We start from the raw sequence: 26,977 nt of genomic DNA, 5'->3' as shown, positions 1-26,977 counted from the left end.
CGCAATCGGTCGAGAGTGTTTGAGTGAGTGAGTGACAAACACCTTTCATTGCCTGTGTTATCCCGCCATTGACTCTCTCACCACTCGTAACTGGCCTCTGCTAAGAGGGTCCGACAAGTGATGACACAGCTAACCGCTAACCGCTAACGGAAAACGATAGTTTGCACCCTTTGTATTGTCTTGGACAGTGTGTTTGGCCAACAGGACTTCCAGTACACCGTTGAGTTCATCCCTGCCACTTAGCCGCTGCTACGTGGGCGGGCAGCTTGGTTCGTTTCATTTAGTTTGTTTTGCCAGGATTGTTAAAATGTCTGACGCTGATGACGTTGCAGCTGTTTGTTTGAACGACGCCCGTGTTTTAAGACACTCCGCTAAGTGCGCCTCTCGAGCTCACTTCTTCCCGTCGCTTGTATTTGCAGGGGCACATTGTTTAAGCCACCCATCTCGCGAATGTGGCGCGTAGGAGAAGCAGTCTGAAGTGTGAGTGTCACCAAAGGGCGCTGTGGGATGTGGGCAGACGACGATAAACACTTCATTACGTCTGCTTGGTGATGAGGCAATTGTTGGTTGAATTGCGTTGTCTAGACACGGAGAGTGTCATTTCTTCACCCTTAGAAAAAACACCCAGTGCTAAAGGTCCGGCCGCACAAACGCAATGAAATGAAACACGAGAGGAGCTCAACATGTAACTAATAATAATAAAGATACTGTTATACGGGTGGCTCCATTTTAAATGAGTCATTCCTGTAATGTAGTCGGGGCCTCCTGTGAGGTTAATTGAGACCTTGACAGCACTTACGTCTCTGCCTCATGCTTGTGTTTCTTGTCCTACCTCAGGCTACAGCGGCGGCTCTTGGGCTTTATGGAGAGGTTTGAGCTGAGTGAAAAGCGGATACTGCGACTTTGTGTGTCTGTCTGTGTGTGTGTGTGTGTGTGTGTGTGTGTGTGTGTGTGTGTGTGTGAGGAAGGGGATGAGATTGAGCCATACAGTGGGTGAAGGAGGAACAACGAATATATAGCAACTCCGAGTACACATTCAATAGCTGAAGTGTTCTTGGAGACGTCTCGGCTTCTATTAGTTTATGAATCTGGGAAATCTGAGGCTTAAGTGATCCTCTTCTCTCTCCAGGGAAACTAGGAAGAGGGCTTCTCCAGTGTGTGTGTGTGTGGGGGGGGGGGGGGGGGGGGGGGGGGCAAGGAATCACAATCTCTTAACGAGCTGGATTCGTGTCAGTTTTTGGATAACACAGCAATGTATCACTGGCTAGACCAAAATCATATGGCCGTTCGTCATAAAAAATATTTTATGGAGGGGCATTGTTGGCGAGGCTGACTGTTGCAAACCCCCCCCCCCCCCCCCTCCCTTCGTGCTTTCCTGTCACTCCCTGATCCTCTCCATCTTTATCTCCTCCGCTCAGCCTCCTATTCATTAAACAGACATAAACAAAAGGACTTTTTTTTTTGCATTTGTTGTCGGCGTCTCTCCATTGCATGCGGCTCCATCTCGCTGAGCTCATGGAAGCAATCACAAGCTGTTTGTTGCTTACCGTTACACAGCCCGTACTTTGGGAGGGGGTCCAACTTAATACATAATTGAAAATGGTTGCTGTGGTCCATTTGCCACGCTTTTTGTTCTTCCTACATCAGCAACACAGGCGTCGCCAGGAGGCTGCTCCTCGGGGATGTGCTTCTCTCTCTTTTTTTGTGTGTTTTTCCTCCATGCCATTTTTCCCCTTCATCTCTTCCTCTTCCTCCTTTGATGCCTTTTTTGTTCACGATGGCAATTCACACTTCAGTTGAGGTTGCTCTGAATTTCGATTACAGACAAAATGCTCTTTTTGAGTTGCTCTCTCTATCTGGACGCCAATCGTCCTTCACTTCCTCTGATTTGCATTCACAACACGTACAATATGTTCTTTCATGAGTGCATACACAAATATGATGTTTCCATGTGTTGTCTAAAACATAATAATGCTGCTTTCTTGGCTGGGGCTTCCCTTGGAAAGGAGCTATTGTAATCTCAAAGGACCTGTAATCTCAAAGTAACCTCCCTGTCAAATTATTAGGGGTAGGAATCACCAGATGTCCCACGATACGATTTTTTTTCACGATATATTGACTATTGAAATATATCGCGATTTATGATCTTTTTTCAAACACAAATGTATCCCCAATCTAATTATGTGATAAGATAAAGTTTTCAGTCTGTTCATCTCACTTCAATCATTTGTATTGCAGCAAAATGGGATTGTCAAGCAGACAAACACTGTCATAAATGTTGCCTGTTATCCGTAACACCGGCCGCTTCCACCGCTACGAGAGAACCTGTAGCCACTTTGATTTATGCTTTTTTTTATGTCTATAATGAGAGCTGGGTCACGAATGTTGTCCTGTGCGCCGTGCGACAGCTGGGCAAGTGACAGGAAGTCCAGACGTTTTGACTTAAACGTGAACGCCGCGTTTCTCATTTCTTTCTCGGATGTCTCCATTTTTACTTTTGACCAACTTCCTACCAATCACGCTGACCCGGGGACCTCGGCTGACCTCACTAGCATCATTTAGAAGACTGAAAAATCTATGTATTTTATGATTCTATGACCAAAGAGTTTATAATTAATATATTGAAACATTGATACTCGGCGTACCTGTATCGATACAATATTGCCGCGCAAAGTATCGCGATATTATCCTGTATCGCTCCCCCTACAGTCTGTCTGCCTTTAGCTTTGTTTCCTCTTCACATGCCCTCCATGCCGCAGTTCATCCTCAACATGTTGCTCATGTAATAATAGTCAACTTTGCTCCACGTGAGCTTCAACAGGTTGATTTCTGTGGTCCTATCTCAGTACAAAGTGCACAGCTGTGTCATGGACACACGAGTGTCCATCCCCCCCTCTTGTCCTCTCACCTAAGATTGCTCCTGTGGAGAACTCGCTCGCTCATGAAATTTGGCTTTCAATCTGTCTGCCGACCATCCCGCACCCCCCTCACACTCTCCTCATCCTCTGGCCAGCCCTGGGCCTTCTCCTCGGGGGAAATGCAGCGAGGTCTTGGAGCGATCTCGTCTGTAATGAAACTTCAGGATAAACTAGATTTGATGATCCACCCATGCAGTGGGCCCGCTCGGCGGTTTGAGTTTGCCTCTTCTCTTTCCTGTTTCGGCCCCGAAACCTCATTACCCGAGGCCGGTTCTTGAATCCCCTCCCCACCAGGGAAGCGGAGGTGAGGAGGGTCAAATGAACACAGGAAGCGGGGCCTCACTTCAGATCACAGCTCATGTTGGGAAACCGGTTGATTCGTATAACCGCTGAGGGAGGACGAGTTATTTAAGAGCTGAGAGGTCTTGTTGTTATTGATGGTGGTGTGTGCATCACCACCAACGACTGCAGATTTCTACCACTAAGTAATAGCTTGAGGTAATCAGCTTACACTTATATTCATATAGTTACAATGAAGCTCTATTGATCCTGACTCAGGATGACGGAAAGGTTAACCTTTTGATCCTGATGCACCCCAAGACCTGCTGCGCCCATTATCAGACAAGGAAATGATAGAAAAAAAGGTCAAGTGACGTTTTCTACAGGATCTCTGGAACCACAACGTTGATTAACTTCATTTAAATGTTTAAAAGACTTGTGGGAAAAGTTCTGTCCGCCTTTCTGTTAATAAATACACTTTACAAAGTGGGATTTTAATCATAAACACCTCTATGTAACTCTCTGAGTCTGTATGAATCTAATAAGGTCTGATAGACTCTTATCGGTTGTATATTAGTACCTGAAAAGTACTTCAAGCCGGGCTGTTTCGTTTTCCTACTCCTTCGACTTTTCAGACTGCAATCTGGGGTCGACGATTTCTTCCCCTTTTTTTTCTTTTTTCGAACGCGTCACACGTCTTGAGGCGGGGTTTATGCAGATTGTGATACCCAGCATGCTCCAATCCGAGCATGTTCAGGCATAAAGCTGATAACGTTTCCATTTTTGAACCGTTTATTTGACTAAAATCCTTGTTAACAGGCAATTGGTTTTGTTTTATTGTGATTCTTCTTGCAGATTCCGGTTCTTTATGTCATTATCTTTCCAAAGAGGCGTGTTTCAACTCTGTAGGTTGTTGTTTCGGCCTTTCACAGTTCCAGCAAATAAGCATATAACAGCAGAAATGACGCAAGGTGATAACAAAGGAGAGCTAGGTGCAAGCTAGCTCATGCTACCTGGCTTCAGTGTCCACACTCTGTGATTGAGGCGTCACTGTTGTGAGTTGCGTTGCAGCGTTGCTTTGTGTGGTGACAGCTGCAGGTGTTCGCTCAGTTCCTGACAGATGCACACCGTGTCCTCCCCTGCTGCCGTTAGGCTGCTGTTTGACATGTGTGCATTGTACAAACTGGCTGTTTTGACTGCTAGCGTGTGAACGAAGCTCCCCGCAGTGGAAGGAGGCCATGTGCTGCAGACCGACTTGACAGGCATTAGCAAAGTTGTCAACACCTTTTTTGTTGTTGTCTTCCTTCTTTTCTGTCCTCCATTGTTCCTGTTATTCTGTCCGCTGTGTTCTCACTTCACCTCTCAGACGCTCCCATACCGCTCTTCTTTTTTGCGTGGCAGATGCGTCCCATCCTACATACCCAGGTCTTTCACGTGGCGGACTATTAGGTGCTGTTATTTTGTGTGTGAGCTGAACAGATGAGGTTTTTACCCCATGAAGTGTCTCTTAATGCAGTAGAGGTGCGGTGATGTAGCGCTCCAATCGATAACCCCCGCAAACCGGTTTCATCTTAAAATATTTGACCGATCCTTCCACAAAGATGCAGTGAACGGGGCCGAGAGTGAAAAAAATGTTTGGCTTTTAAATAGCTAGAATCTGGCTTGATACCCATTTTAATCACGGCTTACGTCAGGACATCAAATGTGTGTATTTCATTAACTCAACCTTCCCCTTTCTTCTTTCTTCTCCCTCCCAGGTAAAGAAGAGTCAGTGGCCACCTTCAAGGGCAACGAGTTCTTCTGCTACGACCTGTCGCTGACGCCCATCCAGAGCAGCACCGACGAGATCACGCTGTCCTTCCGCACGCTGCAGCGCAACGGCCTCATGCTCCACACCGGCAAATCGGCGGACTACGTCAACCTCTCGCTGAAGAGCGGCGCCGTCTGGCTGGTCATCAACCTGGGCTCGGGGGCGTTCGAGGCCCTGGTGGAGCCCGTCAACGGCAAGTTCAACGACAACGCCTGGCATGACGTGCGCGTCACCCGCAACCTGCGCCAGGTAAACACTGCCCGTGGAATCCAGGGCCGCCGCGGTCGGAGTGGCGCCTCCGTCTCTGCTGCTTTTACTCGGTTCTCCATCTTTTAGGTCTTTCGCTCTCTGCACACGGAGCACACGGCCTCACCTCCCTTCCCACCTCTTCCTGTTTGCTTTCTACTCACCTTAACAGACTTTTTTTCTTCTAGGTTGACTTTGAGCAGACGGCTGGTGCTGGTTTTTTTTTCATTTCTATCTTTCTTGGCTTTACAATTTTTTCTTCTAAAATGACCAAAGATCTATCTCACCTTCATCTCCAAAGGTCACTCAAAGGTAAAATGTGAATACACGACACAGGCCAAGTCAAAATGAGACTGTTGTCCCAATCATAATGAGATTATAGTTAATTGACAGCATAATGCACATTTCAGGTGTTACCAAGGACGCTGTTTGGTGCGGTTATAAATGAGCAAGTGAGGAAAGCGCTCTGCTCAGTATGTACGCCTGTAATGTACTCGGCTACACAAATGGAAAGCGCCCTAATTCATCAAAGGTGACGATGCACTTAAACCCTTTCTGAACAAATTACCGAACACATCTTTACAAACCTTTAATCGTAGCTAAACGGAAAACCAAAGAGCCCCCCCCCCCCCTCCCCCCTGCAGCCGGGGATGTTGAGCCCCGTCCCGTCCCCTTTGTGCTCGCTCCATCTCTTTTTGTTTTTTCAAGCTCAGTAGTAAGTATATGTAGATACAGTGCACTCTCTGGATGCACCAGGTCATTAATTGGCAGTTGCAGTTACCAGCAGTGAGATACAATCAATTTCACTTCCACTTGCCGCGCTTACTTCTTCACTTTATTTTTCGGTAATTGTAATTGGAATGAATGGCTTGCCGGGCCTATTAATGGGCATTGTAAGTGGTCTGAATGCACAAAAAAGAGAAAAGAAATTAAAAAGCCTGATTTGAATGCATTAACACAAAGATGGACTTACGTGCCTGCGCTTGCAAAAGCATCCGCAGAAAGGTGGGGGAGTTTGAACCGCCGGTAGATCCAAACTGTTGTTCTAAGAGACACTGAAGAAGGGAAACGTGAGAGCAAAGTGATTCTTAATGTGAACTAAGTGCTGTTAAATTATAGGGAGACATTTCCATGCCCACCAGGCTCTGCAATTTATGTCATATTACAATACTGCTATTATAATCCTCAGTGTGGAAATTTAGACATGGAAATAGTCCACTATTTCTGGAGTTTTATTTGCATTTGGTGTACTTTCTGTAGGATGAGGGCGAAGGATCGCACACTCACTGATACACACGGTGTGACACACACACACACTTCCACATTCTAGGTGTTAAATATGTTATGCTGTAGTGACATGTGTGACCAGCAGAGTGAGACGAGCTTAATGAGTTTGGGAAGCTAACACAGTTTTTTTTTAAATTTTATTTGCACAATTCAAACAATACAAATCACAACAGAGATAAATGAATATCACAGTGCAGGAAGAGACAAAAAGCCAACTGGGCTTATTTGTAGCCTCCACTTATATAATATATTACAATTTTACAAAATTGCAAACATAAGATAGACAACAAAAGAAAGAAAGAAAAATAGCGAGTCTGTGTAGGCATGTGTGTGCATGTGTGAATGTGTGTGTGCATGTGTGAGTGTGTGTGAGCATCATGAGCCAACCCAGCGACCGCCAACGGCCCCATAATGACCATCAGGCAAGTAAGAAACACATCTGCCCGTCTCCCCATCCAGCCACCTGTCTGTGTGCTGTCCTTAGCATGATAGCAAAATCAAAAACTCTCATTTTTATTTAGCTTTAGATCAGTACCCGCACTGCTCCTTACTATACAATATTGAAACTATAGTCTTGACACACTGCTGTCCATAATATGTCTTGTTGAAGTGGCGATAACTGAATGATGTACACATCCCATGTTGCTGTTGAAACCAGCAGGCGCATCGTCCCGTAGCGGTGCTACGCTAATCTCTCCTCAGTCGTGATATCGACATGAAAAGTCAGTGTAGTGCCTCTACTTCAGTCCACGCCTCCAGCCAGAGCTACACACACCCCCCCCCACACACACACACACACACCGCGCCGTCCAGGCGATCTCCATTAACTCGCCAGAATCCCCAGTGGATCACTGTGATTGACCTAACAGGCGGCCTCGGCGTTAAAGAGCTCTCTAGATTTGCACCGCCCCCCCCCCCCAAACCCCGCTCTCCCTCTGAGAGACGCAAGGACAGACGTATCGATGACACATCGACCATCTCTGACCCTGTGTTTACTGCCGGGGCGCGCACCCCGGCTGATCAATGAGCACTCGCATTCTTTGAGGTCTCGTAGAACACACACACACACACACACACACACACACACACACACACAGTCGCACGGCTACACACTGATTTATACAATTTAAATGAAGGTCGAGAGAATGTTTGTGTTTGCTTTCGTGCCATTTGGCAAAAAAGGGGGTGTGGCCTTCAAAAAAAAGCAAATTTAGACACAGTGACATCATAGCTCTTTCACGAGTGGGGGGGTTAGCCACGCCCTCATAATTAAGCCATGCACCTCTTTTAACAACTGATGAAATAGTTCAAATAAAAACACAAGTATGTGTTATTAATATAACATATTGAGAGGGATTTTATATGACAGGGTTGAACAAAAATCACTACAACTTAAGAATAAGCCAGATACTATCTATATTGATCATTTGGGGGCAAATTAACTTGGAATAAATTGAATAAAACCATTCCTGAGTCCTGAAGATTGATCTGGTATTTAATACTGATGCCTCTAAATGACCGACATAAGTAAACATCAGAGAGAAGATTAGCTACTTCTACATATTATATATTATTGTATACATATATATAATTAATAGGTATCATCGGAACAATGGATTTGGATTCCAACGTAATTATGCAGGTTTGTGCTTTCCGACAAAGCTAAATCCTAATTATTCACCTGAAGAACAAAAGCGTTATCCTGTGTGTTATATATCCAGGGGATGCTATGACAGTTCACACAATATAATATATGCACTGCATGTTAAGCAAGCGGGCTTTGTTGAAAGATCACACAGGGTTTATGAAACAAGAACAATATAAATAAATGTGCCCAGTGCAAATATTTCCACTTTCATGGTCACCTAACATCACATAAACGCAGAGAAGACTCCACAGAAGTCATTGCAGGGCTGCTTATTGGAATTATACTATATTTCACTTATTGTTTTGTCTTTGTTGCATGAATATATGCCACATTCATCCTTTTCTTTGTTTTAACAAACAATGTACATGCACATATTGTCCCAGCTTCCACGTTTGCTGTGGTTGAGATGCTCAAAATCCAGTTCAACGCAACATCTGACGCGCCGCGAACATAGACACAGCGAGCACATTCTTGGTTTCCACTCGTCTTCCTCTCGGAGCTAACGCCATATCTTGCTTTGCACATAGCCTGCAGTCCACGAGACGAGCGGCGGATTGCAGCTGAAGTTATCGTACGGCCCCAGTGGTCTCCAAAGTCTCATCCACTCTCTGTCTCTTCTTCTTAATGGGTCATGCATATCTATGGCTGCATCAGTAAGCACCAAAAATAAGTCGAGCCTGTGAGCTCTCGCAAGCCAGTCCCTCTCCCTCCCTCCCTCCCTCCCTCCGCTCTCTGACCCTCCCTTTCCGCTGTACGTGTATATTTGCCGTCTTTTCTCCTCAAAACCTATGAATTTGTCAGCTTTGTCCGGAATAAAATGAGGCAGACAGAATTAGGTGAGGTGATAGGGACTCTCCGCCAAGAGAGAGGAGAGAAGCAGGAGAGGAGAGGGGGGAAATGAGAAGTGGGGGGGGACATGGGCTTGCTCCACGAGCACAGATTCAGAGCTCCCCCTGGTGGCGTCTGGCAGCACTGCAGGTGCATATGTGGAAAGCGCTGTGTGTGTGTTTGGCTAATCCCTGAAGAGTACAGTTGATAGGCAGGCAAGGACACTTGCCTTGACCTCTCATCAGTGCAATGCACACACACGCACACACACACACACACACACACATGCACACCACCCGCTCTACCCCATGCGCTGTGCATATTGGTTGGCATAAGGAGCGAGGGATCCCTCCCTCACGCCCTTACTCCTTCTGCTCCCCCTGACATGATGATCTACCATCCCGGGCATCTTGTAGACGTCAGCGCTGGTGACCATCCTTGCCCTTTCTCCCCTGGGATCACACACACACACACACACATGCGCACACACACACGCACGCTGCAGTCAGAAGGGCAAAGACAGAAATGAAAACCCTCTCGCCCGGGGGTTTTGGGACATTTATACACAATCCATTGCACCAAGATTGAACACATTGTGAAAATATGTAAAATATCAAGTGTGTGTAATGACGCTGGAGTCAGCATTATGCTAGCAGTAAAAGCCCATCCATTCACAATGCATAGTTTAAAGAGCTGCTCTTCCTGCACACTGTGCTGCGAACTCAGCCAGTATTGATTTTCTGATCTTTTTTTAATCACACTCAGATATTTTTTTCCACACCCTGCTCAAGTCCTCGCCGGGCTAACTTTTAGCGCTCGCTCCATTGAGAATGCCTCAAACGGGTCTTGAAGCGACTGGCGCCTGTGTTGTTGTGTTCCTCCCCCGCTCCTGCCATGACAGTAACTCAAAGGCCATCCATCGGGTGCCAGTAGACGGAGGGCAGGCCGGGTGGAGGCTGGCGGTGTGTGTGTGTGTGTGTGTGTGTGTGGGACTTTTGATGAACGTTTGGTGGCTAATGCGTTGCCTTTTTTGAAATAGATTCAGGTTCTGACATCATCGGCAGTGAGACGGGAGCGTCCGACAGGAGCCAGCAGACTTGGTACATCCTCGGTATTCCCACAACATGAGAAGCTCAGTATCCAGAGCAACTGTTCTGTGTTTGGATCCCAACTTATAGTTATTGTTAGACGCTGATATGAAGTTACCGTTGAGGTCCAATCAGACTAGCTAACATGGTTAGCTACACCCGCTTTGTTTCCTATCGATTAAACGCTGTTGGTCGCCGATCCGTAATGAGGATCCAGAAGCAGTAAAGACAGTTTCTTTAGCCGCCATCAACAGAGGAGCCGTCCTCCACGTGCTCACACGCATGCAGAGTGACAGACTCCGCCGTAACGTAGTCACACATCTGTGAAATAATCACCTGCTATGCATGATGGGGATGTTCCCCCGCTGCTCCGTAGACCATCATCTGTCCTGTGTGATAGCATGTGTTGTCATGGTTTGGTCTGCTTGTATTTTAGCAAAGCGATGCCGCAATAACTGATGGGTCGCCATCTTTTCATTTACTGGAGAGAGAGGAAGACAGCGATCTCTATGTGATGTACGTAACGTTGGAGTAACTTTCCATGTTTGCGATCACGGCAAGATTTCGAAGGGCCTCGCGCCGCGACGGCCCCCGTCTGCACGCTTTAACATGCGCTGGCGTCCCGCAGGACGCCGCAGTCAGTCGGAGGAAACACGGCGCGCGGCGTCGGGAGGGGAAAGAGGGGAGGAAGTGCACGCTCTCATGTCTGTATTTCTGTTTGTTCGCGAGCAGAAGAAGAAAAGATCGGATGCACAGTAGAGAATAGAAAATGAAGTGTAGTGCTGTTTCTCCGAGACTAAAGGAATATCAGAGCAGTGGGGGGGACGAGGGGGGGAAGCGCCGGAAGATAGACAGCAGTTTGTTCTCTACTAAGAAAGCAAGCTTTCTTTTAATTCCCCAATGCAGCTTTACAAGCAGACGATTCGACAGCCACAGAAGTGGGCTAGTAGCGCAGAGAGAGAGGGAGGGAGAGAGAGAGAGAGAGACCTCTGAACTCAATATCTCGCTTCTTTTTTGCTTTTTCATTTCTCCCTCATGTGTCACTGTCACCCCTTTCCACCCTTTTTAGCCTCACCTCCAGTATTCTCTGTCCTCGTGTCTCTCTTTACGTTCACCTCGATGTTCCTTAAGCCCCCCCCATCCCACACACACACACACACACACACGGTCACACCTCCCTCCCATATAATTGGACCTTGGATGCAGCGAGCGGGTCAATGAACGGATCAAACCGGGATTCGTCACGCTCCCTTAGTGCTGAACGCCCGGCCTGCGGGTCCGGCCTCCGGCCCGCTTTGATCTGCATCAGGATGGAGTTCAGCAGGGGTCACGTTGAGAATCATGATGTCTTGCTTATACAGTAGTGACCGCTATGAACCGTATGAGAAAGGGGAAATTGATGTATTTGATTTACTCTGGACTACAAAGCCTTAAAAGAAATCGATAGAGAGAGGCAACTGTACGTGTTTGTGTCGCTCTGGCCCAGATTAATTAAAACATTAGTGATTCAACCTGCAGAGGAAAGCCTTTCTGTGTGCTCCTCTGCAGTCTCCTGCTAATGTCAACCTTTTTTAGCATCCCGAAAGCTATGCTGCAAATGTAGCACACGTATCAACAGCTGCTTTGCATCCCGCTTTACATCCGTGTTCCCCAGGGGGGAGGCCCAGCGTTCAAACGTCGCCTCGTGTTGTTTACGATCGTGTCGACTGCAGCGCGCCCTCGCAGACAGTAATGTGCGCTAACGCGAGCGCACTTTACAAGCAGGTGAGGGAACATGACAAAGCGCGCAGTGATACAAAGAGAGTTATTCAGTTGTGCGCGCACAAACCCCGCTGTCGTGGTATAAGAAACTTCTTCCAGCCTCCAGTCTGCGTGTCTCTCATCCTGAGCAGAAGCCGCTGCTGTAGCGAACTGTACATATTCACATTGTGCACAAAGCACTCCTGGAGCTGCGCCTGCACACACACTCTCCTCCTGGATGCTAGCTGTATGGATAAACAGGCCCAGTCGAACATATGGAAAACCTTGGATCGTGTCGTCTTCGTGACGCGTGAGCTTCCCAGAGAGAGAAACTTCCGTCGTTTTTTAGGAATCCTGTTTTACGTGGCAGGTCATCTCGAGGAAACGGTCCCATTTATTTCATGTGAGACGCCCTTCTGCCTTCAATCAATACAAGTTTCCGGGACGCTCCACCACCTCTTTGTTCGTCTCTCCATCTCCTCCTCCTCCTCCTCCTCCTCTCACTCACACTCAGATTTGTCATCCGTTTCTGTGAGGCATGATCAGCTGCAATTACCATCCCTCTTCTTCCTCCCCTCTCATCCAGCGTTCCTCCGAGAGGCAGCCGGGAGTCCTGAGAGGGAACCAATCAATCCTCTCTCTCCCCTCCTCTCCATCTCCCCGCTCCTCTTCCTCCTCTTTTCTCTCTAATTTTCACTCCGTCTCTCTCTCTCTCTCCCGTCCGTTCTAGCTAGCGACGTGTCACTTAGCAACGGTGTCTGCGATGCTGTGGGCCAGTGGATCGTCGCCCGGCTGCGGCGCTCCAGTCGTGGCGTTAACCATTTCCAACCCCCACGGGGATAATGTCTGACCGGTCCTGATTTAATTGTAGACATTTAGTTAGGAAGCCTCATGCATTTGTCAGTCATCAAAACAACAGAGCAGAAAAAAGACAACTTCATTAGTGACACTGGAGCATTTAGCTTCCATGTTGTTGCCACACACACACATAATCCACATGCAAGCGTCTCTTTAAGGTCAGCATAATGACAGCTTACACCTCTCGTGGTCCAAAATGGGCGGGAAGAAGCCGGTTGGAGAGCTCAGTACACGTGGCAGAGGTAGTGGATTTGTTTGATGTACATAATGACATGCTAACACCTCTGTAATCCTGCCTCAGTTTACCGCCAATGACATTTGAAGTAATCCTAATGTGAGGTGGGGGTGTGTCTGGATGTGCTCCTTCCTCCCCATGCCTGATGAGAGAGGTCAGCACCCCAGAGCACCCCGAGTGTCTGTACATCACCCAAACTACAAACGCCTCGGGCTGGAACAACAGCGCTTTGCTATACCGACGGCGAGCGGTTGCTTCTGTGTGTTTGAGAGGCGGGGGGGGGTGGGGGGGGGGGCTCATTTGCATCACATTGCCTCTGCATTAGCATACCGGCCCGCGTTCCCACAGTCGCTCACTCATCAGCCTCATTTGCCGGCTACCTGCTCCGGCACTTTTATGTTTATTCATCCCTCTTTCTGGGAGACCTGTAATGGGATAACAAATCTCCTCGTCATTAGCACATTCAAACAGTTAATAAAACGCCGGTGAGACGGAAACGGATGAGAGCGTTAGGAAGAGATGATGGGAGGAAACGGGACAACGTCTTCAGGGGGACAGACTAAGGAGAGGAGGAAGTCTAGCGCCGAGTTCATTTTAATGACCTCTTGTATCCAGGTTGAACCATAATGCCGCTATTAAAGGCAACTTTAGCACTTACCTGCATCACAATGGGAAAGCGGTGTGCCTTGTGCTCTTGAGGCAAGCTGAGAGCATTTTTCTCTGTTTTGCATCATCAATCATGTTCATACAAACCGTACAAACTATACAATTATAAAGAGCTAGCTGGAGCTGCTTTCTGTAAAACATGAATATTCATGTTCAGCTGCTTATATAACTCTGTGCTCACAGCTGAATCCAAATGTGTTTTGAAGAGATGGAATGAAAGTTAACTATATAGTTGACCCCCACCCCACACACACACACACACACACACACACACACCCTGCGATGTTTTGTGAATTTCTAAGTCACAATCGCTCGTTTAGCTTCATGATCCATCTGTCTAAAGAACGTTTTTATCGCATTTGTTTGGTTTGGAGGAGAGCTGCTGTTTCTAAGGACATCATGAACTTATCCAGGCCGAGTGCTTCCACCAAATAGTCCTTTGCGATGTGAAAGTACGACACAATCGGCTCAAGTGTTTAACCTTTTGGAAACCGTGCGCGAAGATCCTCCCGTGCCCATTTTAAGTCCCAGCATGCCCCATTCAGACAATCTTTTGACATAAAATACATAATATTGTTCCATTTTTTAACTGAAGGACAGTTTTTTGACTGAAACTCCTTCCTAACAGACCAAGTCTTTGTTTTATTGTGATTTTTGTTCCAGATTCTGATTCTTTAGGTCCTAATCTTTCCATAAAGGTGTCTTATTGACGCTCCAGGAGGCTTTTTTGGGGAATCTAGCTCATATCATGCTGGATGTTCATAGTTATGATCAAAATATTTTAAAAGTGATTTTTTTTGCAACTATACTTTTTTCCCAAGACTTTGCTGAACAAAAACATACAATAAACACATATATTAAAATCAAGTTGGGGTTCCTATAACGACTCAAACACAGAGGAAAAGGACGCCTGGAGCCAAAATTGGTTCCACAGTTTTCAAACGGGTTGAACATGATCAGCGCTGAGATGATTTACTGTAGCTTAGTATTTGTAATCTTTACCGTAAACTGAAGTAACAGTTGTAGGTTGGCTTTGAAATCCTGATGGACTCTAAACAGAAGCAAAGGACAAGGATGGAGTCACTCAGTCACAGATGAGGAAGAGAGCTGAGGCTGATGGGGAACCACGGCAGAAAGAGAGAGAGCCTTATGGCCATCTGCACTGCAATACACAATATGTTCTCCTGCAGTTTCCACACACACACACACACACACACAGCTATATAGAAGCACACACACTGTTTGTTTGCAGACTTCTCTCCGCCGTAATTGCGGTGACATTTATATTTGCACCTGAAGCCTGTCTGCCAGTTTCCATTACTTGGAGCCAGATTCGGAGGGAGGCGCACGGCGGATGATTGGAATGAACGCGGAACCGAATGCGCCTGAAAAGAGCCCGTTTTGAATGGAGGCCCAGTTCCCCTCCAGCTGACGGGGTCACTCGCCGAGTGTCTGCACCCAACACACCACGCGTGCAGACATACACCCGGCGAGGCGCGCGGATACGGAATGATCTGGAAGCTAGCGCGGCCGACGCAAGCTGAGCTAATACTTACACAGGTGACACGCACACATTTTTCATGTGTCTCGAAGCATTAATTCAGACGGTGAAATTTCCGCCCGGTGACAAATAGCATCTGTATCCTCAACCCCCCCCACCACCTCACCACCCCACCGTAATACTATTCCAACAATCGGTTTCATCACTTACTTCTAAAGGCCCAAATTTATAGCAGAATGGTCATCAGTCAGACCGTTCGGCCGTACAGTGATGCATCTATCTGGACCGTGAGTCTTGGCTCGGGGCGCCGCCGTCCATTTGTCATGAAATATTTATTCAGCCGGTTCGCCGGTGGCCGCAGTTCAGCAGCGTCCACCGTGACGAGTGTGCCAAAGATCAGCGACTCGACAAAAACACCATCGAGACATCTCTCGGCCGTCTGCGGGCCGGCGTCCTGCGGGGTCCTCGCCGCGGGTCGGGAGTGTCGCGTCGAGCGCTTCGGGAAAGGAAATGCACGATTGTGAATGACAGCCCCCCCCCACCTCCCAGCCCGCTCACAGTGGTTAATACACACATTTCTTAGCCCCAGGTGGGGGCCCCCTGAGACAGACGCAGCACACAGTTGTTTGTCTAGGCCCGTGGTTGTGTACTCGACTGGGAGCCGTGTCCTCCGTCAGCAGACATCGGCACTCCCACAGCCGTCGTTTTCCCACACGGGTCAATTACCGATGTGCTGTCACAGCAGTGGGATGGGGGGCCCCCAGGCATGCTGGGTGGAGGCGAAGTTGAAACAAGCCCGGTGCATGGGAAAAGGAAATGTACCGACAGACAGTCAAATTAGGATTTGGTCTATTTTTGAGATATTCCTCCTCGTCCCCTTGCGTCAGAATCCTGAGCCAGTTTCATCGTTTGCTACTCTGAGTTGTCGTCAGCACACTGTGTGTGTCGTTGCAGCGATCAGTCCATTCTGTGTGTCATTTCTGTTTTAAAACGTTGCATTTTCTGAACAATTGATCTTGACAACGGAGCACCAGTTCAGCAGTATTCCAGTGTGTCACGGCGACGTCTCGAGATCTTTACCGCACCTTGCGGTGGCTCAGTTTGTTTCACGTCTTTCTCGTCTGGCTGTACATCTCCTTCGTTCGGTCTTCATTTGCCTGCATGCCTTGACCTTGTAGACGTAAAGGGAGACTGTTAAAGGACAAACATTTGTTGAAATGGGTCCAGTGTTGAGGGAGAACGCTGCAACTCCTCACCTTCAATGTGAGTTTTAGTTTAACAGATGACGGATGAATTACATATTTTCCGCTGACCTTTCACTGGATGCTTGCTATTGTGTCTCATCAAGTCTGTCTCATGCTGAATGTGAGTGAGATCTGAAGCGAGGACTGCTGTTTCAGGTATTTATTTTTCTCTGTAGGGTTCCTTCTGTAATGTTAACAATCTGAGTGTCAGTGGCAGAAGAATGCAGTTTTCAGTGGTCTTTGATTAAAGGTGAGAAATCGCATTGAAGGAATATGTCGCAGCCTGTTCGGCGGCTTCCGTCTCAGCGTTTAATACTGAAAGCTGTTGTCCTCATTAGTGACACAAAAACATGAGACGTTACAGAGCCCAGCTCAGGAGAATAACAGACACTGCCCGTCCTACATGGATACACGTCTTACTCGGAGATTATGCAGATGCCACGCATACAGATCTCCAAATATAATCTCTCCCTTTCATTTCCACCAACCGGCTTCGCACATGCTGACTTCACTTTATCGTGTAATTTCAAAGATCATCAGTGATTTTTTTTTTCCAAAGGATGAATTTTTCACAACCATCCCAGGGCTGCTCCTGGTAAAGAACGGAGAGAGCGATAAGTTCAAACAAAAAAAAAATCCAGACATCAAACGCCTGTGAGGGATCTGAGACATGCAGAATTCAAAAACGTTGCTCTTAATAGTGTCGCATCGCTGCCCCTGCTGAATCGCAGAGCGTCTTTCAATGGGGGCAGAAAAGCCCACAATCGTTGTCTCCTTTTGTAAGAGCACATTTGTCTCACTTAATAAACCAGGATCCCAGTCGCTGGAGCTTCCTCTCCATCACGGCCGCTCTTTGATGTGTCAGCTGTTGTTTTTGTAAACTCCGAGACACGGCAGACCTGCGTGGGGCGGCTTCACGAATTCAAGTCCGCGTTCGGATCCCCTTCACTTCATCTAATTAACGGATTAAGAGGAGTCATTAGACCGAGTGGGTGACTGGTCACGGCACCTTTACCGTGACCCCGGATCATAGTGGGCGTGCGTGAGCCGTCCGATTGGATAGTTAGCTCCATCAGGTGGGAAGGGGAGGGTGATGGCTGCCACTTAGTCTCCCACACAGATGGCCACAAACACATACCGTAAAAGTCGGGTTACAAGCCGCTACTACCTAGTAGTTCCCGCAAGCTACCCGCTGTAGCCGGCTAGCGCTGCTGCTAGTTCCCTGCTAGCTCCCCGACAAACACCAAAGGTAGCGGGACCTGCCTCGGCTCGACACCCGACTCTGGAAATAGCAGCAGCTTCAGCGGGGAGCTAGCACCAGCGCTAGCTTGCTACAGCGCGGACACTCACCGACGGTAGGAGCGGCTTGTAACCCGACTTTTACGGTAGTAATCCAGCCCACATACCAACACCCACTGTCCTGTACCTACTGGCCACCTCCAGGCTCAGACTTGTGGAAACATTGTGGTGACGTTCGCTCTGTAAGTGTGCATCCCAACTGCCTGACTGAGAGCTGTGTTGCATCATCATTAGAACTTGAACATGCAATTATTTCTGATTTAACAACCACAATCACACGTTGAGATTTCAATTGTGTAGCGCCCCATCTCCAGAACATACACGGTCTGCATAGATTCAGCACGAATTCAGCCCACAGAAACCGTCGCTCACAGGAGCTGACGCTTCAGATCAGATCGAGATACAAGATGTCCTCTAGATGTCCCCTCCGTCCTGAGGGGAAACTCGAGGCGCATCTCACTGATAGATCCTTCACCCTCTCACTGCTGGTGTACAAGGGAAGACTGACTTCCTTCCACCACTCAGTAGCGTGGACAGACCGTGATGATAGTTTGAGTGAACCGGACATGAGAAGCCCCCATCTGGGTATTATTAAGTGAAACCATCGTCACCGAACAAATCAACCAATTGGCGGATTTAACAGTGAAGCTCTTCATCGGCTGTGATTCACACTTTGTAGATTTCCTAATTAAAAGCTCATGAATTGACCACGAAAACATCCAAAACAAGAGCTGGTGTGCGGCGCTTGTTGGATGTTTGGCCCCGTTCACTGCCCACTTTTCCATCCCACCACATATGATGCACAGGTGACAGGCTGGAGATGTGTCACATGGATCCTCATTTTCTGACATGTCCTAGCTTTTCTCTCCCCAGAGACATGGGCATTGCAATTTCATTGTGTAAACGACACGAGCGACTAATTGACCATTTCTCTCTCTCTCAGGATGCTGCAGGTACCCTCAGTGACATCCCTCTGTCTTTCTCTCTGCTCTTCTCTATCCTCTCTTTCTCATGCTGACCAATGTGCTAAATCTATTCTGTTTCCCCTCAATGCTCCCGATGATTTCACACCACTGAAAATTGAATGTTTGCCGCAAATGTCCATTTTTACAATGCAATGATTTAATTTTGGATTTTTTTTTCTTTCCCCCTGCATATATCTCATTAGCCCCCTTAATGACCACTCGGGGACATTATGCTTAGAGATGTGCACCTTTTCAAGTCATCAAGACACGATTGGCCTCGCCCAGTACTAAAGGACGCCATTTTGAAATGGACTGCGTCCCACCACCAGCCGAGCCCACTGACCAGATTAAACTGTCCGAGTGAACACGTGGTGTACTTTTCCCTCACCCCCTCCTTCCCCACTCCAAACCAACATCCCCATCACAACGAGCCAAATCCCCTCTGTGGAAGTTGATTTGCTAACTCTTGTCTCTTTTACTAACAACAAGCTTCAGAATTCTTCCAATTTGATTCTTTTCATTGGTGAATCTTTTTCCCCCCTTACCTTTTTTTATGATTTCAACGACTAACACTGTGTCATTCACGGAATGTGAACCATCTGTTGTTTTCTCTACTTAACCTGCGACTTACATACTAACAAATGTATTGTTATCCTTTTATTCCTTTTCTTTTATTTTGTAGATGACCCTTTTAAAACAAAATAATTATACAATTGCTTTCTTTATTTCTTGATTTGGATGTTTTACTATATGAACAATAGGGACATTATATCTATATTTTTTAATAACCTTAGATTATTTTTTGTTATTGAAGGGAGAAGCTGGATTTGCAAAAGGCAGTTTTTTTTTTCTTTGCCACTTTTTTGGGGTTGAGGTGTGTTTTCTTGAGTTTAAGGTTTGTCATTATTTATTTTTTCTTTCTCCTCCCCCTGTTTTCTCCTGAAGCACGCAGGCATTGGACACGCTATGGTAAACAAACTGCATTATATGGTAGATATCATTCTAATTGTCTTATACTTTGGTTTGCCCTGGGTTTTCCGTTACCTCTTTCTATTCTGTTTGCTTTACTGAAAGTACAATCCGCCATCAATTCCAAGGTAGCTGAAAAACCACCTCTCTGTTTTTCTTTTAGCCCTCTCTCTATATATATGTACTTGCTTTTTTATTGCCATCCAGTCCCCACCCCCTTCCTGAAAAGAATTATCGTGTTCATCCAAAGAGGTCTGCCCGAAAAAAGATATAGAAATGACAAAAAAAAAATTGATTTTAAGATTTTATTTGTTGCTTTTTTTTTAATTTTCTGCCCCTTTTTTATTTTTATTTTTGGCTTCAAACACTATCCGTATGAAGAAATAAAGAATCATGATGCAAGATATTTTCTCAATTGAGTAAAGTTTGATTAGGTACTTTTCTTTTCTTTTTTTTTTTTCGTTAATCCCCGTTTCCTCCTGATTCCTTTTCCTTAGAAGAACCATAAGAAGTGAACGTACACCGCAGATTTCTCAAGCTTGCGAGTGGTTTACCAGAGCGAGACCAGTGAGAGCAAGTAAAACGAAACAAAAAAAAAACAGTTTGTTCATTAATTTCATCAAAAAAAAACATGAGGGATTTCCATGATGAGGCCATTTTGCCACGTTGGACCTGCTCCGCCTGTCAGGCAGTGACCCGTTATCTCGGCTTGCCATCCTGTGCTTTATGGAGTCATGAAGAGTATTTACAACTCTTGATTTAATGGCCGAAGCCCTCACTTGTAAAGTAGGCCTCAAATGAGGGTTTGATCCCATTAGTGGCCTTCAGCTGATTTATGATGAAGATGGGGGCCGTTCCCAGACCAGACCAGCTCTCGCTCGCACATGTGCACGCTTAATAAAGTGCTTTAATGTGGCATTAGTCCCCTGATCTCGGGGTGCAGCAAATCAGACCGGGAGTACCGATGAAAAGCTCATGATTGAAAAATAAAATGACAATTGCGCTTTTTATGAAGCTGCAGACCGGAGGACATTGAAGACTCTCTGACTCAGACCTCGGTCTGGTTGTAGGAGCCGTGATGAGCGTTACTTGCTTTCGCTGGACTTTTTAATCATTGAATGCAGCGGTCTGCCCATTGATACAGACCATAAAAAAAAGCTGCCTGGGAAAAATCTGAACGGTGTGCGATCAACCCCTCATTAACACTAACACTAACTTATATTTCCTATACTTTACTGGCCCCACCCCCTTGCATGAAGACACTTGAACACCCCTTCCCAATCTTATTTTATTTATTTATTTGTTTGTTTTTTTATATACAGATTGAGAATATATGTATATGTATATATCATGGCTAACATATATACATACATATATCAAATGTCCGAATTTAATCAATACGGCCATTAAACATGTTAGCCACACCCTCTTGCTGTTTTATTGATTTTCACTTTTTTTTCTTCTTTTTTTTTTTAACTCCTATAAGTTTAACTTCAAAAATTAACTTACTAAAATGAATAACGACCTCACGCCTTATCATTCTGAAACCCCAAACAAAAGGGAAAACAAAAGTAAAAGAGGGAAGACGGACTTTCATTTTCTGGGTGAATAGAGGATTGATGCGCGGAGAGAATCTGCCCAATCCTAAACAAGACTGTAGAGTGTGTGTGTGTGTGTGTGTGTGTTTGTGTGTGGTAAGCCGCTGTAACCAGTGACTCACTCAGTCTCACATTGGACAAAAGCGATGAAGCTATTCTGAGCTTGCATCTGTGGCGAAAGTTCAAGAGCATCGCAATCATGTCTGAGGACAGATTTCTCTTATTTTTTAAGCTCCAGAGGTCATGGGTAGCGATGATGAGACATGTCCCACCACCAGGAGACTAATTATTCTATTCACCAAGACAGTGACGTCCTCTCGTCCCTCTCGCTTTTCCCTCTTCTTTAACCCCCCCCTCCTCCCTTCTCATTTCCGTTTGATTCCATCTGTGATTGGTGACATCCATCCCATCCCGTCCCTCCTCCTCCTCCAAACTGACGGCGTCCAGTGGTCGTGTCCCCGCACCCTGTCTGCATGTCTCTAACGGCTAGAAAACGTCTTCTCATGGGCATCCTCCACCCCTCCCCAGGGTGTAAACGCTGCTCTAGCCCAGCGCGTGTGTCGGTGTCTCGATGGGTCTTTCCGTTACATTCTTGTCTCAACTTTAACATCGGAAGCTCTCCTCCTTTCTCCCCATCTGTCTGGTTTTCGTGGTGCCCCGCAATTACATTCACCATCCTACTACTTTACCATTTTGCTGCATCTTGCCAGACGTTTTTTTTTTTTTCTCCATTCATTTTGTATTCATCTAATAGTTGGTCTGTTTGTGTCGTGTCTAATGGAAACCCCCCTCTCCCCTCCCTCCCCTCCGCCTCCCATCCACTCCTCATTCTTCCTGTCATCCTTTCCATTTTAAGTGCATGGCTTGTGTGTCACCCTTGGACTCATTTTTTGTTTCCTCTTAACCAAAAACAAACCCTCGCACATGAAATAACACATTCAGTCCATATTTGGGACCTGGTTTGAGCAATCAAATTTCAGAGGACTTTTCAAGACTCCTCACCTAACTTATCACTAAATTGACTAAAACAGTGTTACTAATCTACTGTTTGAATCAAACCTTTGTTGTAACTGTACTAACAACCATTTTTGTGTCTGACTTTCCCTTACTTACAAAAATACTAACCGATTTTGTTCACCCTCCAACCCTTTTAACTCTTTCGGCAAACAGCAAAAACAAACTCCTCCCCCTTTCTCTCTCCCCCATCCCGTTGACAAGATGTCGCCAAACGGCACTCGCCCCAACCCTCCCTCATTTACTAACCTCGACGTGGAGCTCAGTTAGAAACCACATAGTCAGTGTTGAAATAATAAATCACTCCCGGCTAACGCACGTCGACAAGCTGCCTGACACCTACAGAAGTCCGCCGCCGGATGGGAATGACTTCTTTCCCTTCCTCTCTTGAACATCCCTCCTTCCCGCGGCTCTGGCTTTGACCCGAGCAAACGGGTGTGAGCTACGATGACGCGTCTCTTATGTGAGCCTTCAACTGTACTATGCAACCGATGTTGTACAAAATGTGACACATTCTTTCTCCCTGCAAAAAAAAAAAAGATCAAACGTAGTGCCGGCGAGGGTAAGTGATGCGTTCTCCAAGGTAGCTCGCCGCCGCCTCCGCTCTGCTCCGAGGATGCTGTTGAATACATGAACTTACTGACAGGTGCCCGTACCTGGGCCATGGCAGAGAAAGTAGAGACGGGATGCTTCAACAAATTGAAGGTGGAACACGATCTGTGTTATTGGATAGAAAATGTGAGAGTGAGAAAGTCACACAGATGCTTTTAGTGTTACGTGTTGAAGGCCTGGCAAAGCGTAGCTTCTAATAGCATAGCATATGCTATTCTGCCTTTGTCTTTCACACACAGGAAGTAGTGTCTACACTCCTAGTTTTAACAGTAACACATCTCATGAATAAATGGTACATGGATTGTAAATTCAACTTAAGTTAATTAATCATTAGTGATATTATAACTTGTTTTCTTAAAGAGACATAACAATGATATTCTTATCATGTTAATCCACTATTTATTAATGTTTGGTTTTAACTTCAATAACATATTAACCATTAACAATGTGTTACAAATATCTAGTCCATAATGTTAATGTTTAGGAATGGTTTTTTTTTAGCTTTATAAATCATTTGTTCATTTTTAAAATGTCTTATATTATATAAAACTCTGGAGTGCATCAATACAGTGTGAATATAACACAATATTATAGTTTAATAATGAGTAAATACTATTATGTTTGTATTGTTTTATAGCCATAGTTTAATACATTATTAATTCAAAGTAATTCATTTATTCTAATGGGTCAGGTTGATTCCTTGTGTCTCATTGTATTTACTTAGCATGTAAGCTAGCATGTAAGCTAGCAGCCTCCTGAAGGTGAATAAAGATGGTGGATGAGCAGCGGTATGCTGACGATCGGCTGTAAGACATGAGGCGGAGACGTCTCTCAGCACACGTTATTTCCAATGTGAGGTGGCGACAATAAAACGTGCTCTTACTCAATGGTTCGTCCCGTCGTTTCATGTGTGGCGGTATTGCCTCAGCGGAGGCCACTGTTGGAATCATGTTCACCTTCATTAACTCCGTGAAAGGAGGGGGATCTACTTGTCGGAGCGTTTAGTTGCCTGCGGTCCCGGCGCCAGGAACGGTCGATGAGGCAGAAACGCGCTCGGCTGATCACACGGCGGGACTCCGTGAGGAGAAGCGCTCTCGTCCACCATTGTGAAGCGCCATCACAAAAAGCTTTGGTATTCTGTAGGTCGTCGAACACGGACAAAGGAGATTGATTGCATAGATGGGGAGGGAGGGCGAGGGGGGTTGAAATCATAACAGAGGCCGTTCCCCCACCACAGGACCACGCTGGCATGCGAGTGGGCAAGATGCAACGCTCCCCATGATCTGGATTCAGAGCTCAGTCAATGCTTAACAGAGAACATTCAGCTGTAAACAGCTCCAGTCTGTGTTTTCTATTATATGCGGGGAACACAGTTCAGCACGGATCAGCCAGCTCTGTTTGGTCTCTGTGTGTACTGGGCTAAAGGATGTTTGAAGAGCAGCTGGGTGAGAACCAGGGGATCCAATAGAAGCAGCGAGTGGGCTTACTGCGTCCTGTTGTTAGCGTAGCTCTGTTGTTTTAGCTAGCTAGGAAAGGTGGATCCAGGCTGGATTTTTAGACTTCAGTTTTTGACAGTTTCAATTAATCCGGTAGATTCAACTTCTCACTGGATAAAATAGCAGCAACGGACGCTGCGAATGTGTGAATTAATGATGTTTTTGTATTCATCCTATCGCACCAGGCCGTGTTTCAATAAGGAAACTGTGATCACACAATCACACAGATTATTTTCAGGCCATAGCGATGCTCGCGCTCAGGTCCGTAAAAGACACCTTTTTAATTTTTTCACGGCCAAATTAATCACGGTTGTTTCCATGCAGTAAATAATGGGGTACGCCGCCATTTCACGTTAATTAGTGCTTTGGTTCTGTCACTGCAATTACTGTGAACGCAATCACAGTCGAGGTACGGCAGGCACAGCCGCTGTTTCTGTTACTGACCTGGATCCAACGTGTTGCACTGCCGTGCCTGCAGGCAGCGTCTCGTTGACAAGTAAAATATCCACAATTACACATTTTTTTAAGCTGTTTTTCCCCCACGCCGAAGACGATGGAGACAAACAGCCAGTATCTCTGGTGGAACCTTACTATTATGTCTGTAATTTGCAGCAACGGTTTTGAGATAGGAACGGATCCCCTCCTCCCCCCTATCACCGAAATGTAGGTCCTCCGGGCCGGGAGCGTCGGGGTATTTCCTGCAGTAACCTGTGATATCATCACCCGTTTCCCTCCTCTGGCCGCTGATGCAAGTGCTGGTAATGTCACTGACTGGTTTGAGTGTGCAGGTTAAAGTCTGGTGAAAGCAAAGACTCGCTCGCTCTCGTGAATATTTACAAAGTCAGCTCAGAAACAAATAGCCAAACACTTGGATATTTGTTTAGCTCTTGTTCATTTTCGACTATTTTTGCATCCTGGGTTTTTCACGCTGCTGCTTTTGAGCAACCTCTGATCACAGACACTATGAATGAATGAATGAATTCCCTTCGATTGCCACAGGGGTTTTCTTTTTGAAATGCTTTGATGAACAATGTAAGTGGAAGCTGGGATGATGGAGATGGCAAGAGAAAGAAAGACAGGACCGATATATTGCCAGGCTCTATTTTCTCCCGTTTTATCTGGGGACTTCATAGGTGTCTGGCAGCTCGATGGGCTCGCCCAATGGGCTCGTCCATTGGGCCCAAGGTGTACCATCAATAACCCTCCACAAAGTATTTTCGTCCACATCCAAAGATCCTCACCTGGCCATTCAGGACTTAAGTCAACATTTCAATTTCAGCCATTTTATAGGTTACACCTCCCCTTTCACTCTCCATCCCACCTCCTTATTTCGAGAAGAGCTCAAAGTCCAGAGGAGCGTCTTAATTTTCCCTTCCCCCGTTCCACCCCCTCTCGTCACGATAGGATAACTGCCGTTGCCCCTTACCCCCCCGCCCCGCTGAAAGCCGCCGCATCCGAGACCTTCAATGACGCCCCCCCCCCAACGCACTGTCGGCACTGTCAACCGCAGACTCTTCATGCCAGATACACCTCGCCAATGCCACCGCTCTTTATCTCCAAGTAGTAACAGCAGACATAAAAATGAGTTGCCCTGTTAAGAAGGGAAGTACACACCAAAACAAAAAAGTGAAAAAGTGAAGGGGAGAACTCAACTGGGCTGACTGGTCTGTTGAGTGCAGTTGCTAAGGTTTCTTTCAGCTGTGCTTCAGAGTGTTTATCGCACTTTATATCCAGTTTTTGTTTGTTTTTGCCTTTCTGTTTGTTGCAGATTTAAATCTATTGGTTGTGTGCATTGTCTTAAGATAATGTGTCTGTGCTCACAGTTTACTGTTAGAGAAAATGACACTCATCAAAACTACATTAAAGTCGAGAAGGATCCACTCGGCATGAATTGCGTATCGCTAAATGATAAATCTGATTGTAAATGTCCCAAATATGAATGAGGCGTTGAGTGAAATGAAGGTAGCGTGTGCAAAGGGGATGAAAAACAGATGGTTGTGTACACGGCTCCCTGCAGTCCGGTATTTAAGCTCTGAACATTTATGCAGAATAGCAGATGTTAAATCAGAGACATGAGCACTTCATTTTCGCCCAGGCCAGCTCTATTAGGATAATTAGACAATAAATTGGTCACTAACTGCAAAAATCCCTCCCGAATCAAACGGCATTATTCGGCAAGATGTTTGCGCCGAGGCATAGCAGTGTCTCTGGTAGCAAATACTGCCGTGATATAACACAATTAGCCAAATTATACTTATTAGCATTTTCATCAAGCACTGCAAATTGCCGCTTTGTAATGAGTGTAATGTAAAAAGACAACTTCTGGAAGAACGGAGTGGAGGAAAGTGAGTTGCATCCTAATTTCACACGAGCATATCTCACGTTTCCTTCTCGCCGCTCTTCAGGTGTTCTTTGATCTGACGAGGTCGACTGTTACATTTCCAGCTGCTGCTTCGCCTCATCTTGTCAGGTCTTGTGTTGCATCGGTGCAAGAGTATAGTCCCCACACATGCTGTTGTAATTTAGATAAAACATGGTAATCAAGTAGGTCATGTTCCAGTTTTTTAAAAAAAAACTCTTGGGAATTTAATTTGACAGACAACCAAATACTATTTGACCTTAAAAAGATCTAACGTGCGGCACCGAATGTGAAAACTCACACAAAAGATGATATTT

General features: G+C 46.1%; 1 protein-coding gene across 8 annotated transcripts in view; it reads left to right on the top strand.

Moving 5' to 3' along the window:
- Positions 1-26,977, top strand: part of nrxn2b (neurexin 2b) — a 638,339-nt gene that overhangs the window by 268,187 nt on the left and 343,175 nt on the right. For 7 of the 8 annotated variants that reach the window (XM_068587905.1, XM_068587904.1, XM_068587903.1 and 4 more), the window contains 2 exons: positions 4,955-5,256; positions 19,558-19,581. In XM_068587905.1, coding sequence (XP_068444006.1) covers positions 4,955-5,256; positions 19,558-19,581 — 326 coding nt within the window. The remainder of the gene's footprint in view (positions 1-4,954; positions 5,257-19,557; positions 19,582-26,977) is intronic. The other variant, XM_068587901.1, reaches the window with a different exon arrangement.

Source organism: Clinocottus analis, unplaced genomic scaffold (genome assembly GCF_023055335.1).
Source record: "Clinocottus analis isolate CAN_PGR_092001 unplaced genomic scaffold, fCliAna1.0.p SCAF_21, whole genome shotgun sequence".
NCBI lineage: Eukaryota > Metazoa > Chordata > Actinopteri > Perciformes > Cottidae > Clinocottus > Clinocottus analis.
Note: the sequence above shows the minus strand (reverse complement) of the source record. Positions and strands in the feature narration are given on the sequence as shown.